Below are 13,703 nucleotides of genomic sequence, written 5' to 3'. Positions count from 1 at the left end.
TGGCAGGCCCTGGGGACATTTTTTGCCTCTTCCTCACCAGTTCTTCTCCTCCTCCTCCTCCTCCTCCTTGCAGAGTTCCTGCTGTTCCAAGCAAAAGCAAATATTACTGTGCTGGATGTCAACAAGAACACAGCTCTTCACCTGGCCTGCAGCAAGGTGGGACATGGGGCTGGCATGGTGGCACCTCTGGGGCACCTGGCTGTCCTCCTGGGCCGTGGTGGCACCCAGAGCCTGGTGGTCACTTGGTCCAAGCCATGGTGGCAACCAAAGGCTTGTGGTCACTTTGTCCATTCCATGATGGAAACCAGAGCCTTGTGGTCACTTTGTCCAACCCATGGTGGTCACTCCCAAGCCACGGTGGCAACCAAAGGCTTGTGGTCAGCTTGTCCATCCCATGGTGGTCACTCCCAACCCATGGTGGTCACCTTGTCCATCCCATGGTGGTCACTCCCAACCCATGATGGTCACTTTGTCCAGCCTGTGGTGGTCACTTTGTCCAAGCCATGGTGGCAACCAGAGGCTTGTGGTCACTCTGTCCGTTCCATGGTGGTAACCAGAGCCTTGTGGTCACTCTGTCCGTTCCATGGTGGTCACTTTGTCCAAGCTATGGTGGAAACCAGAGCCTTGTGGTCAATTTGTCCACTCCATGGTGGTCACTTTGTCCAGTTCATGGTGGCAACCAGAGCCATGGTGGTCACTTTGTCTGACCCATGGTGGTCACTCCCAAGCCATGGTGGTCACTTTGCCCAACCCATGGTGGTCACTTTGTCCATTCCATGGTGGCAACCAGAGCCTTGTGGTCACCTTGTCCAGCCCACGGTGGTCACTTTGTCCAACCCATGATGGTCACTTTGTCCAAGGCATGGTGGTCACTCCCAACCCATGATGGCAACCATAGGCTTGTGGTCACTTTGTCCAAGCCGTGGTGGCACCCAGAGCCTTGTGGTCACTCTGTCCACACCAAGGAGGGCCAGCAGGTGCCAGGGTGACCTGGGGGAGCAGGACAGTTCAGGGGATGGTTCTCCTGCCCTGAATGTCCCCGTGTGTCCCCAGGGCCATGAAAAGTGTGCCTTGTTGATCCTGGGGGAAACCCAAGACCTTGGCCTTATCAATGCAAGTAACAGTGCTCTGCAGATGTGAGTGCACAGCTGGGAAACTGGGCAAACTGGGCAAACTGGGGGGACTGGGAATGAGGGGGAAAATGGGGGGAACTGGGAATGGAGGAGCTGGGAATGGGGGGGAAAATGGGGAATGGGGGAGAAAATGGGAATGAGGGAAACTGGGAATGGGGGGGAAAATGGGGAATGGGAGGAAATGGGAATGGGGGAACTGGGAATGGGGGGGAAAATGGGGAATGGGAGGAAATGGGAATGGGGGAACTGGGAATGTGGGAATGGGGGAACACTGGGAAGTGTGAACAGGCAAGCCACAAGCCCACCCTTGAAACCACTCAAAAATTTTGGCACGGGGTGTTCTGTGGAGTTTTGGGGCAGGATTTTGTGGTAGAGTTTTGTGGTGAAGTTTTGGGGTGGGATTTCAGGGTAGGATTTTGGGGTGGGATTTAGGGTGGATTTTAAGGTGGATTTTAGGGTGGGATTTAGGGGCTGTAATGATATTTTCCCCCTCCCTAGGCCGCTGCACATCGCGGCGCGGAACGGCCTGGCCTCGGTGGTGCAGGCCCTGCTCAGCCGCGGGGCCACCGTGCTGGCTGTGGATGAAGAAGGTGAGGGTGAGTGTGTGAGTATGAGTGTGTGAGTGTGAGTGTGTGTGCCCCAGGGCTCCTGTGGGGCTGTAGCCGCCCTGGGGAGCGCCCAGAGCCCGGGGAGTGCTCAGCCACAGCCCCCCCAGAACATCCTCCCTCACCCCATCCCACACCCCAGAACCCCACGCCTCATCCTGTGACCCCACAGCCCCACACCCTCAGAACCCCACACCCCATTCCCCAGAACCCCACAATCCCAAACCCCACACCCTCACACCCCTCATCCCTCACACCGCTCACCCCTCACAGCTCCCTGGTTCCGCCTCAGGTCACACCCAGCCCTGGCGTGCGCCCCCAACAAGGACGTTGCCGACTGCCTGGCACTGATCCTCTCCACCATGAAACCTTTCAGAACCCCACACCCCACAACCCCCCAATTCTATACCCCCACAATCCCCCAATGCTACACCCCATCCCATGACCCCACATCCCCAGAACCCCACACCTCACCCTCACACCGCTCACCCCTCACGGCTCACTCATCCTCCTCACCGCTCACCCCTCATGGCTGCCTGTGTCCCTCAGGTCACACCCCAGAACCCCAAAACTTAATCCTGTGACCCCACAGCCCCACAACCCCACACCCTCAGAGTCCCACACCCCATCCCACACCCTCACACCCCTCATGGCTGCCTGGTTCCCTCAAGTCACACCCCAGAACCCCACACCTTATCCTGTGACCCCATAGCCCCACAACCCCACACCCTCAGAATCCCACACCCTCACACCCCTCATGGCTGCCTGGTTCCCTCAGGTCACACCCAGCCCTGGCGTGCGCCCCCAACAAGGACGTTGCCGACTGCCTGGCACTGATCCTCTCCACCATGAAACCTTTCAGAACCCCACAACCCCCACAATCCCCCAATCCTACACCCCATCCCATGACCCCACATCCCCAGAACCCCACACCTCACCCTCACACCGCTCACCCCTCACGGCTCACTCATCTTCCTCACCGCTCACCCCTCATGGCTGCCTGTGTCCCTCAGGTCACACCCCAGAACCCCGAAACTTAATCCTGTGACCCCACAGCCCCACAACCCCACACCCTCAGAGTCCCACACCCCATCCCACACCCTCACACCCCTCATGGCTGCCTGGTTCCCTCAAGTCACACCCCAGAACCCCACACCTTATCCTGTGACCCCATAGCCCCACAACCCCACACCCTCAGAATCCCACACCCCATCCCACACCCTCACACCCCTCATGGCTGCCTGGTTCCCTCAGGTCACACCCCAGAACCCCACACCTTATCCTGTGACCCCATAGCCCCACAACCCCACACCCTCAGAATCCCACACCCTCACACCCCTCATGGCTGCCTGTGTCCCTCAGATCACACCCCAGAACCCCACACCTTATCCTGTGACCCCATAGCCCCACAACCCCACACCCTCAGAATCCCACACCCTCACACCCCTCATGGCTGCCTGGTTCCCTCAGGTCACACCCAGCCCTGGCGTGCGCCCCCAACAAGGACGTTGCCGACTGCCTGGCACTGATCCTCTCCACCATGAAACCTTTCAGAAACCCACAACCCCCACAATCCCCCAATCCTACACCCCATTCCATGACCCCACATCCCCAGAACCCCACACCTCACCCTCACACCGCTCACCCCTCACGGCTCACTCATCCTCCTCACCGCTCACACCCTCATGTCTGCCTGTGTCCCTCAGGTCACACCCCAGAACCCCGAAACTTAATCCTGTGACCCCACAGCCCCACAACCCCACACCCTCAGAGTCCCACACCCCATCCCACACCCTCACACCCCTCATGGCTGCCTGGTTCCCTCAAGTCACACCCCAGAACCCCACACCTCATCCTGTGACCCCATAGCCCCACAACCCCACACCCTCAGAATCCCACACCCTCACACCCCTCATGGCTGCCTGGTTCCCTCAGGTCACACCCAGCCCTGGCGTGCGCCCCCAACAAGGACGTTGCCGACTGCCTGGCACTGATCCTCTCCACCATGAAACCTTTCAGAACCCCACAACCCCCACAATCCCCCAATCCTACACCCCATTCCATGACCCCACATCCCCAGAACCCCACACCTCACCCTCACACCGCTCACCCCTCACGGCTCACTCATCCTCCTCACCGCTCACCCCTCATGTCTGCCTGTGTCCCTCAGGTCACACCCCAGAACCCCGAAACTTAATCCTGTGACCCCACAGCCCCACAACCCCACACCCTCAGAGTCCCACACCCCATCCCACACCCTCACACCCCTCATGGCTGCCTGGTTCCCTCAGGTCACACCCCAGAACCCCACACCTCATCCTGTGACCCCACAGCCCCACAACCCCTCACACCCCACACCTCACCCCACACCCTGCTTACCCCTCACACCTCCGTGTGTCCCTCAGGTCACACCCCAGCCCTGGCGTGCGCCCCCAACAAGGACGTTGCCGACTGCCTGGCACTGATCCTCTCCACCATGAAGCCTTTCCCGCCCAAGGACGCGCTCGGCTCCTTCAGCCTCAGCCTCCTCACGAACTGCGGCATCGCGGCCAAGGCGGCGGCGGCGGCGGCCTGCGGGGCCCTCCCGGTGCCGGTGCCGGCGTGCGGGGCCCTCCCGGTACCGGCGTGCGGGGCCCTCCCGGTGCCGGCCCGCGGGGCCCTCCCGGTGCCGGTGCCGGCGTGCGGGGCCCTCCCGAACGGCTCCTCCTGCCCTTACTCCAAGGAACGCCACAGCGCCATCGGCCTGGACGGCTGCTACTCGGAGTGACCTCCTCCTCCTCCTCCCTCCTCCCCCGACCACGGGTGACCCGATATCTTTATTCTATTTATTTAGAAATTCTATAAATATAGGGCACTTTAAAGGAGAACAAGACCGGGCGGGCCCAGCGTGGGGTGGGTGGGGGTGAGGGTGAGGCCGAGAGTTCGGGGTTTGTGTGGTTCCAGTGGGGTCACAGCGGTGCCAGTCTCGATCCCTGTGCCCAGCCTGGATGGCAGGAGGTGGAAAGGGCAGGGTTTGGGCTGGCACATCCCCAGTCCCATTCCCTGTGCCCAGCCTGGATGGCAGGAGGTGGAAAGGGCAGGATTTGGGCTGGCACGTTCCTGGTACCCTCCCAAACCTCCCTGGCATGGAAGGGGCAAGATTTGGGCTGGCACATTGCTGGTACCCTCCCAACCTTTCCTGTCTGGCAGTGTTTAGGCTGGCACATGCCTGGGGTGGAAGAGCAGGATTTGGGCTGGCACATTCCTGGTGCCCTCCCAACCTTTCCTGGCTGGCAGGAGGTGGACAAGGCAGGATTTGGAGTGGCAGGATTTGGGCTGGCACATCTCTGGTGCCCTTCCAGCCTTCCCTGGCTGGCAGGAGGTGGTGGAAGGAACAGGATTTGGGCTGGCACATTCATGGGGTGGAAAGGGCAGGATTTGGGCAGGCAGGATTTGGGCTGGCACGTTCCTGGCACGTTCTCAACCCTCCCTGGCTGGCAAGATTTAGGCTGGCAGGATTTGGCCTGGCACATCCCCTGTGCCCTCCCAGCCCTCTCTTAGCCTGGAGATTGAAGGGCAGGATTTGGGCTGGCACATTCCTGGCATGGAAAGGGCAGGATTTGGGCAGGATTTGGGCTGGCAGGATTTGGGCTGGCAGGATTTGGCCTGGCACACCCCTGGCATGAAAAGGGCAGGACTTAGGCTGGCACAAGTCAGCTTCTGTTGAATTTTTCCCCTCAGGGTTGGTGGCAGCCATTTCCTCCCAGGTTTTTGTTTCCCTCCTGGCATCTTTGTTTCATTCCTGGTGGTTTTTGTTTCCATCCCAATGGTTTTGTTTCCTTCCCAGGGTTTTTGTTTCACTCCCAACATTTTTGTTTCATTCCCTGTGTTACTGTTTAATTCCCTTTAATTTTTGTTTCATTCCCAACATTTCCTTCCCAACATTTTTGTTTCACTCCCAACATTTTCTTTCATTCCCAATGTTTCATTCCTGGTGTTTCCTTCCCAATATTTTGGTTTTATTCCCAACATTTCCTTCCCAAAATTTTTGTTTCATTATCAACCTTTCATTCCTGGTGTTTCATTCCCAGGAATTAAAATTTGTTTAATTAATTAAATTAAATTTGTTGAAATCCCAATATTTTTGTTTCCTTCCCAATATTTTTTGTTCCATTCCCAACATTTCCTTCCCAAATTTTTTTTGTTTCATCCCCAAATATTTTTGTTTCCTTCCCAACGTTTCATTCCTGATCTTTCCCTTTCCTTCCCTTCCCAAATTTTTTTTCTTCCCTTCCCAAATTTTTCTTCCCTTCCCAATGGAACAAATTTTCATTTTCATTTCATTTCCTCCAGGAATTTCCACACCCTGTGACCACAACGACCCCGAACTCTTGGCCAGAAATTTGGGGAATTTTTGGGAGATTTTGGGGATTTCTGTCCAGCCAGGGTGGGAAAATCTCCCCTCTCCTCGCCTCAAACCCCAAAAAATAACACTTGAAAAGCCCCAAATCTGCTGAATTTGAGGGAATTTTAGGGAATTTTAGGGAATTTTAGGGAAAATCCAATGGGTGCCCCACTGGAGCCTCCTCCCCACACCAGGCACTTTAGGGATTCTGTTGATTTTTCATTTTTTTGGGATTTTTTTTGGGGTGTTTTTCCCCTCTTTTTACCAATTTCTCACCTCTTAAAAAATCATTTTTTTTTCCCCTTTTGATTTATGTGACCACCTCCGTGTTGGTTGCTCAGTTAAAAAAAAAAAAGAATTATTTCTAGAAAAACAAGCATTTACCTTTAAAAAAAAAACAACAAAAACCATTTAAAAAATTTCAAATTCAACATTTTCACCTTTCCTAAAGAAACAAATGCACTTGCCAGTCCTTTTTCACAATTTATTTTAATTTTTGGGGGGTTTTTTTTGGCAGATTTTGTGGATGTGAGCGGGATCTTTGTTTTTTGGGTTTTTTTATTTTTCATTTTTTATTTGAATTTTCATTTTTTTGCAAATCCTGGTTATGCTGCAGGTTGGAAGCATTTGAGAATTTTGCACTTTGGGGTTTTTTTTTGTTATTTTTCCCTTCTGAATTACAGCAACAACATCAAAAAATGATTTTTTTCCCTCCTTGCCAGGAATCTGTTGAAGCCAAAGAGGGGATGCCAAGGAAGGAGCAGCAAAATTCCAGAAATTTTGGGAATTTTGGGAATTTCCAAGCTCCTCGCCCCATAGAAAAGGGAATTTCTGTACCAAAATTCAGGTTTTTTTTGCTTTTTATTTCCTTTTTGGAGATGAAGGTTTGGGGGGGATCCCCTAGCACTGTTCCCTTTTTTTTATATATATTTTTTTATTTTATATTTTTATTTTTGTTTTTATTTTATTTTACTTTTTTTTTTTTTTTTTTTTTTTAACCTCTTTTCCCATTTTTTTTTGGCCAAGATCATTTTCAATATTCTACAGAGAAAAAGTGGGGAAAAAAATTAAATTATTATCCCAAAACCAGAGAGAAATATTTACATGTTCCTGCAAAAATTCCCTCAATTCCCCTCTCCCAAATCCCTGAAACCTCCCTGGATTTGGGGATTTTTGGGGAATTTTTGAGGGATTTTTTGGGGATTTTTTGCTGGATTTTTTTTTTTTTTTTATTTTTGAGAGATTTTTTGAGAGATTTTTGGGGATTTTTTGGAGGATTTTTGGAGGATTTTTTTGGATTTTTTGGGGGAATTTTTTGATGATTTTTTTGATTTTTTGGAGGATTTTTTGAGGATTTTTGGAGGAGTTTTTTGAGGATTTTTTGGGAATTTTTGGAGGATTTTTTTTTTTTAATTTTTGGGGAATTTTTGGAGGATTTTTTTGAGGACTTTTTGGGATTTTTTTTGTGAAATTTTTGAGGATTTTTGGGTGATTTTTAGGTTTTTTTGTCAAATTCCCACATTTCCAGGCTGGGAATTTTCCCATTTCCACCCCTGCCCTCCTTTGGTGTCCCCATGGCAATGAGAGGATTTTTCACCCTCCCCTTTTTTACCAGCCCATGGAAAATTCTGCTTTTCTCATTTTTGCCATTCTTTTTGAGGTAATAATTTGATTTTTTTGGGGTTTATTTTTTGCTCCCTGCTGGCCTTGTCCCCAAAGTGTCACCTCTGCTCAGAGACAATCAAAGCCACCTCCAAAAAGGGCTTCCCCACCCCTTGAAAAGAAAAATAAAAATTAAAATAATCTTAAAATTAATAATAATAATAATTATTATTATTATTAATTAATAATTCTAATAATGAAGGGAAAGGAGGTTCCAGCAGTGCATCCAGAGGGGGAAGGGGTGGGAAAAAAGGGGGGAAATTTTGAATTTTGTGGCCTTTTTTTTCTTTGGGGGGTGTCCCTGTCTTGTTCTCCTTTAATTCTGTATCATTCTTGTCGACAGCACAGCTTGACAATTTAAGTAATAATCAAAGTGTTTGGTAAGAATTAATTAATTGATTAATTGCATTTATTTTGCTAAACGAGATTGGATGATTTTTTTTTTTATTATTATTAATTAATTTTTTTTTTTTGGTGATGGTTTTTCCCCCCCCTTGGTGCTTGTTTAAAAAAGATTAAAAAAAAAAAAATACAAAAAAAAAAAAATAAAGGGATGGAGGGAAACTTCCGCTGCCCTTTCCCCTTTCAAAATCCCAAATTTTTCCATCCCTTTTATGCCAAAGTCAACGAAATTTATTTCGCTTTCATCCCATTTATTGGTTTGGAATGCTCAGATTCCTTTTCCTGAAAAAATAACATTAAAAAACCCAAAAAAAAAAAAAAAAAAAAAAGGAAGTTTCTCTCCCACCCTTTGGTCCAAAGCACTTGCTTCGAGTAATAATAAGCACTTTTGTTGAAAAAATGAAAAATGAGTCTGAATTTCCCTTTAGCATCCCACGGGACAGAGAGCAGCAAGAGGGAGGTGAGAGTGTCTTTGGCTTTATTTTTTCAGTTGGAATTTGAGAGAGAAAGATGAAAAAAAAGTGAGAAAAAATACAAAAAAAAAATTTTCGTTTTTAGGGAATGAATGGGCAAAGGGAAGTTGTGGTTTTGAGAGAGAGAGAGAGAGAGAGAGGGGAAGAGGAAAGAAATGAAAAATGTTGTTCCAAAAAAAAAAAAAAAAAAAAAAAGCTTAAAAAAAAGATGGGATTTTAAAAAATTAAAAAAAAAAAAAAAAAAAAAAAAAAAGAATCCAACAGCACAAAAAAAAAAAAAAATAACAAAAAAAAAAAAACAAAAATGGGAAATGGACATTTCAGAGTCCCCGGGTGATTTTGCACTGCCCGAGCGAGGGGCGCCACCCCCTGAGCCATAGAGCCTGCGACAAACACTGAATGTACCGGGACAGCTGGGACAGCTGGGGACAGCACGGGATAACCCAGGATAACCTGGGGACAGCTGGGGACAGCACGGGATAACCCAGGATAACCTGGGGACAACCCTGGGATAGCCTGGGACAGCTTGGGGACAGCCCGGGATAGCCCAGGATAACCTGGGGACAGCACAGGGACAGCTGGGGACAGCCCAGGATAGCCCAGGACAGCCCAGGATAACCTGGGGACAACCCTGGGATAGCCTGGGATAGACAGAGACAGCTTGGGGACAGCCCGGGATAGCCCAGGATAACCTGGGGACAGTTGGGGACAGCCCAGGATAACCTGGGGACAGCCCGGGATAGCCCAGGGACAAAATGGGGACAGCTTGGGGACAACCCCGGGATAGCCTGGGATAGACAGAGACAGCCTGCAGCCTGGGGACAGCTTGGGGACAGCCCAGGACAACCCCCGATAGCCTGGGACAGCTTGGGGACAGCTTGGGGACAGCACGGGGACAGCCCAGGATAGCCCAGGATAACCTGGGGACAGCCCAGGACAACCCTGGGATAGCCTGGGATCGACAGAGACAGCCTAGGGGACAGCTGGGGACAGCTTGGGGACAGCCCAGGATAGCCCAGGATAACCTGGGGACAGCTTGGGGACAGTCCAGGACAACTCCAGGATAGACAGAGATGGCCTGGGATAGACAGGGACAGCCTGGGGTAACCTGGGCTAGCCCAGGGATAGCCTGGGGACAGCTTGGGGACAGTCCAGGATAGTCTGAGATAGCCTAGGATAGCCTGGGAGAGCCTGGGGACAGCTGGGGACAGCTTGGGGACAGTCCAGGATAGTCTGAGATAGCCTAGGATAGCCTGGGAGAGCCTGGGGACAGCTTGGGGACAACCCCGGACAACCCGGGATAGCCCAGGGACAGTTTGGGGACAGCCTGGGGTAACCTGGGGACAGCACGGGACAACCCCACGATAGCCTGGGCTAGCGCAGGGACAGCTTGGGACAGCTTGGGGACAACCCAGGATAACCCGGGATAGCCCAGGGACAGCCTGGGGTAACCTGGGGACAACGGGGGACAACCCTGGGACAGCCTGGGGACAATCCAGGATAGCCCAGGACAGACAGAGACAACCTGGGGACAGCCTGGGGTAACCTGGGATAGCTCGGGACAAACTGGGGACAGTCCCGGGATAGCCCAGGGACAACCCAGGGACAGCTTGGGGACAGTCCCGGGACAGCCCCGGGGCCGCTGCTGCCGCCACTCCCCGGCCACGGGGTTGTTAAAGAAGCGTGTCCCCGTGTCCGTGTGTCCCTGTGTCCCTCTGTCCCTTTGTCCCTCTGTCCCACTCCTGTCCCTCTCCTGTCCCTTTATCCCTTTCCTGTCCCCCTGTCCCGTTCCTCTCTCTTGTCCCCTCCCGTCCCACTCCTGTCCCGCTCCTGTCCCGCTCCTGTCGCCTTCTCCAGCCCTGTCCCTCTGTCCCGCTCCTGTCCCCCTGTCCTGTCCCTGTTCCCCCCTCTCCCATCCCTTCCCCACCCGTTTTCCTCCTCTCCCTCTCCCTTCTTTCCCTTCCCATTCCCTCCCTCTCTCCTTCCTCCTCCTTTGCTCTCCCTCCTCCCTTCTCCATTCCCTTTCCTTTCCTTTCCTTTCCTTTCCTTTCCTTTCCTTTCCTTTCCTTTCCTTTCCTTTCCTTTCCTTTCCTTTCCTTTCCTTTCCTTTCCTTTCCTTTCCTTTCCTTTCCTTTCCTTTCCTTTCCTTTCCTTTCCTTTCCTTTCCTTTCCTTTTTCCTTTTTCCTTTCCCTTCCCAAACCTTCCCTTCCCTTTTCCCCTTTCCCCTTTTTCCCCTTTTCCCCTTTCCCTTTTTCCCCTTTTCCCCTTTCCCTTTCCCCCTTTTCCCCTTTCCCCTTTCCCCTTTCCCTTTCCCTTTCCCTTTCCCCCTTTTCCCCTTTCCCCTTTCCCTTTTCCCCTTTTCCCCTTTTCCCTTTTCCCTTTTCCCTTTCCCTTTTCCCCTTTTCCCCTTTTCCCTTTTCCCCTTTTCCCCTCTCATTTTTCCCATTTTTCCCTCCCCAATCCCACAGGAGCAGCCTCAGTTCCCCACCCCACGCCCGGCCACATCCCAGGGCTGGAATCCAACAGGTCAAAACATAAAAAATTTAAAAATAATTCAAAAACAACATAGCACTAAAAAGCCAAGCAAAAAAAAAAAAAGAAACCCACACAAAAAAAAAAAATCTCCAAAAATGTGGAATCACTTTGAATTCTGGTCCCGTTTTTGGGGAGCTCCGTGCAGATCCCAGTTCCCAGCACGGGGAGGAACAAGGAAAACCCCAAACCTACAAAAGCAGAGACCCCAGAAAGAACCATTTCTTTTTTTTTTTTTTTTTTTAATTATTATTTTAATTACTCCTTGATTTTATCCCGATGTTCTGTGGGGTGGGAATGTCGGGGTGGGATCCCACCTTTGCCTTCAGTGAGAAACCAAAGGATAAAAACCCAACCCCTTCCTGTCCATCCTGGCACGGACACGTGGATTCCTCAATTCAGCCTTTTTTTTATTATTTTATCCTTTTATTTCCTTTTTTCCCCCTCCTTTTTCTTCCTTTTTCTCCAAGGACACAAGGAGCTGTTCAATCCTCTTCTCCTGGCTGGAATTTTCTGAGCTGGGCAGTGAAAAGGAGATTAAAAAAAATCAACAAAAAAACCCACAAAATTTATTTAAAAAATCATTTTAAAAAAGCCGAGGTTCACCCAAAAAAAAAAAATCGAGGGGAGCTCTGGAGCTGCCCTAAAATCCTTGGAATTGTGGGGTGAGGCTGGAGGGGATGGGGGGAAAAACGTCTCTAAGGCATCTGTAGCAACTCTGTGTCTTTAATATCCTCCGTGTCAATGCTGCACCTCTGTATTTTATGCACATAAATGTTCCTTTGATGCCGACAGGACAAAAAAATAATAAAAAAAAAAAGATAAAAACATTAAAAAAATAATAATAAATATACAAAAAAAAAAACAAAACCTCATCGTCACCTGTCAGGTACAGCCAACTCCTCCTTGTGCTGGTCCGTGTCTCGTCCCGGGCCTCGTCCTCCTCCTCCTCCTCCTCTTCTCGTGCAGGGGGGACAAAAAGATGGGGAGGAGAGGGTTAAAAAAATAACAAAAAAAATAAAAAAAAAAAATCATTAAAAAAAAAAAGGAAAATAGCCTTACTCGACCCAGTCGTTATCGATATTGTTCTCTGTCAACTTGAAAATAAATAAATAAAGGAAACTTCGCATGGAAAGTTTGGGTTGTGGTGATTTTGGGGGATTTTTGGGGGGTTCTTGCTGCTCCTCTGGGGTTTTGCAGAGTTTGGTTCTTCCTCTTGAGCCTTTTTTGCCTTTTCTGAGCCCAGTTCTTCATGGTTTGACCAAAAGCTGGTGGGTTTTGGAGCTCTGGGTTGGTTTGGGGGAATTTTGGGGGTTTTGCCCTGGGATGAGCCTTGGGGATGGACAAAGAGAGGGGGGAGAGGATGGAGGAGTCCCAGAACCTTGGGGGGTCCCAAAACCTTGAGAGGGTCCCAAAACCTTGAGAGGGTCCCAAAACCTTGAGGGGGTCCCAAAATCTTGAGGGGTCCCAAAATCTTTAGGGGTTACAGAACTTTGAGAGGTCCCAAAACCTTGAAGAGTCCCAGAACTTTGAGGGGTCCCAGATGCCCCCAGAACTTTGAGAGGTCCCTGAACATTGAGGGGTCCCAAAACCTTGAGGGGTTCCAGAACTTTGAGGAGTCCCAAAATCTTGAGGAGTCCCAAAATCTTGAGGGATCCCTGGCCCTTGAGGGATCCCAGAATCCTGAGGGGTCCCAAAAGATTAAGGGGTTCCAGAACTTTGAGGGGTCCCAAAATCTTTAGGGGTTACAGAACTTTGAGAGGTCCCAAAACCTTGAGGGATCCCAGAATTGTGAGGGGTCCCAGAGTCTTGAGGAGTCCCAAAAATTTGAGAGGGCCCCAAAATCTTGGTGGGGGGAGAGGTCACAGAATCTTAAGGTGTCCCAGAATCTTGAGGAGTTCCTGAACTTTGAGGGATCCCAAAATCTTGAGGGGTCCCAGAATTGTGAGGGGTCCCAGAAATTTGAGGGGTTCCCAAAATCTTGAGGGGTTCTGGACCTCCCAGAGGAGTCTCAGAACCTTGAAGGATCCCAAAATCTTGAGGGCGTCCCAAAACCTTGAGGGATCCCAGAATCTTGAGGAGTTCCAAAACTTTGAGGGATCCCAAAATCTTGAGGGGTCCCAGAATTGTGAGGGGTCCCAGAAATTTGAGGGGGGTCCCAAAACCTTGGGGAGGTCTCAAAATCTTGAGGGATTCAAGAACCTTGAGGGGTTCCAGAACTTTGAGGGGGTCTCAAAAACCTTGAGGGGTCCCAAAATCTTGAGGGGGGTCCCAAAACCTTGAGGGGTCCCAGAATCTTGAGGGGTCCCAGACGCCCCCAGAACTTTGAGAGGTCCCTGAACATTGAGGGGTCCCAAAACCTTGAGGGGGTTCCAGAACTTTGAGGAGTCCCAAAATCTTGAGGGATCCCTGGCCCTTGAGGGATCCCAGAATCCTGAGGGGTCCCAAAAGATTGAGGGGTCCCAGAACTTTGAGGGGTTCCAGAACTTTGAGGGGTCCCAAAATCTTGGG

The 13,703-nt window shown here is 50.6% G+C and overlaps 1 protein-coding gene across 1 annotated transcript in view; it reads left to right on the top strand.

Annotated features, from left to right (window-relative positions):
* The window catches only part of LOC134434320 (serine/threonine-protein phosphatase 6 regulatory ankyrin repeat subunit C), a 47,243-nt gene extending 41,676 nt beyond the window's left edge, over positions 1-5,567 (top strand). The window contains exons 25-29 of the mRNA XM_063182996.1: positions 74-156; positions 1,054-1,136; positions 1,632-1,723; positions 4,144-4,296; positions 4,408-5,567. Of these exons, the coding sequence (XP_063039066.1) occupies positions 74-156; positions 1,054-1,136; positions 1,632-1,723; positions 4,144-4,296; positions 4,408-4,505 (509 nt within the window). The 3' untranslated portion in view covers positions 4,506-5,567. The remainder of the gene's footprint in view (positions 1-73; positions 157-1,053; positions 1,137-1,631; positions 1,724-4,143; positions 4,297-4,407) is intronic.
* Positions 5,568-13,703: the final 8,136 nt, after the last annotated feature.

The sequence above is a fragment of the Melospiza melodia genome, unplaced genomic scaffold, assembly GCF_035770615.1.
Source record: "Melospiza melodia melodia isolate bMelMel2 unplaced genomic scaffold, bMelMel2.pri scaffold_343, whole genome shotgun sequence".
NCBI classification, from domain to species: domain Eukaryota; kingdom Metazoa; phylum Chordata; class Aves; order Passeriformes; family Passerellidae; genus Melospiza; species Melospiza melodia.
The sequence above is the reverse complement of the archived record's forward strand: the minus strand, read 5'-3'. Positions and strand labels throughout refer to the sequence as shown.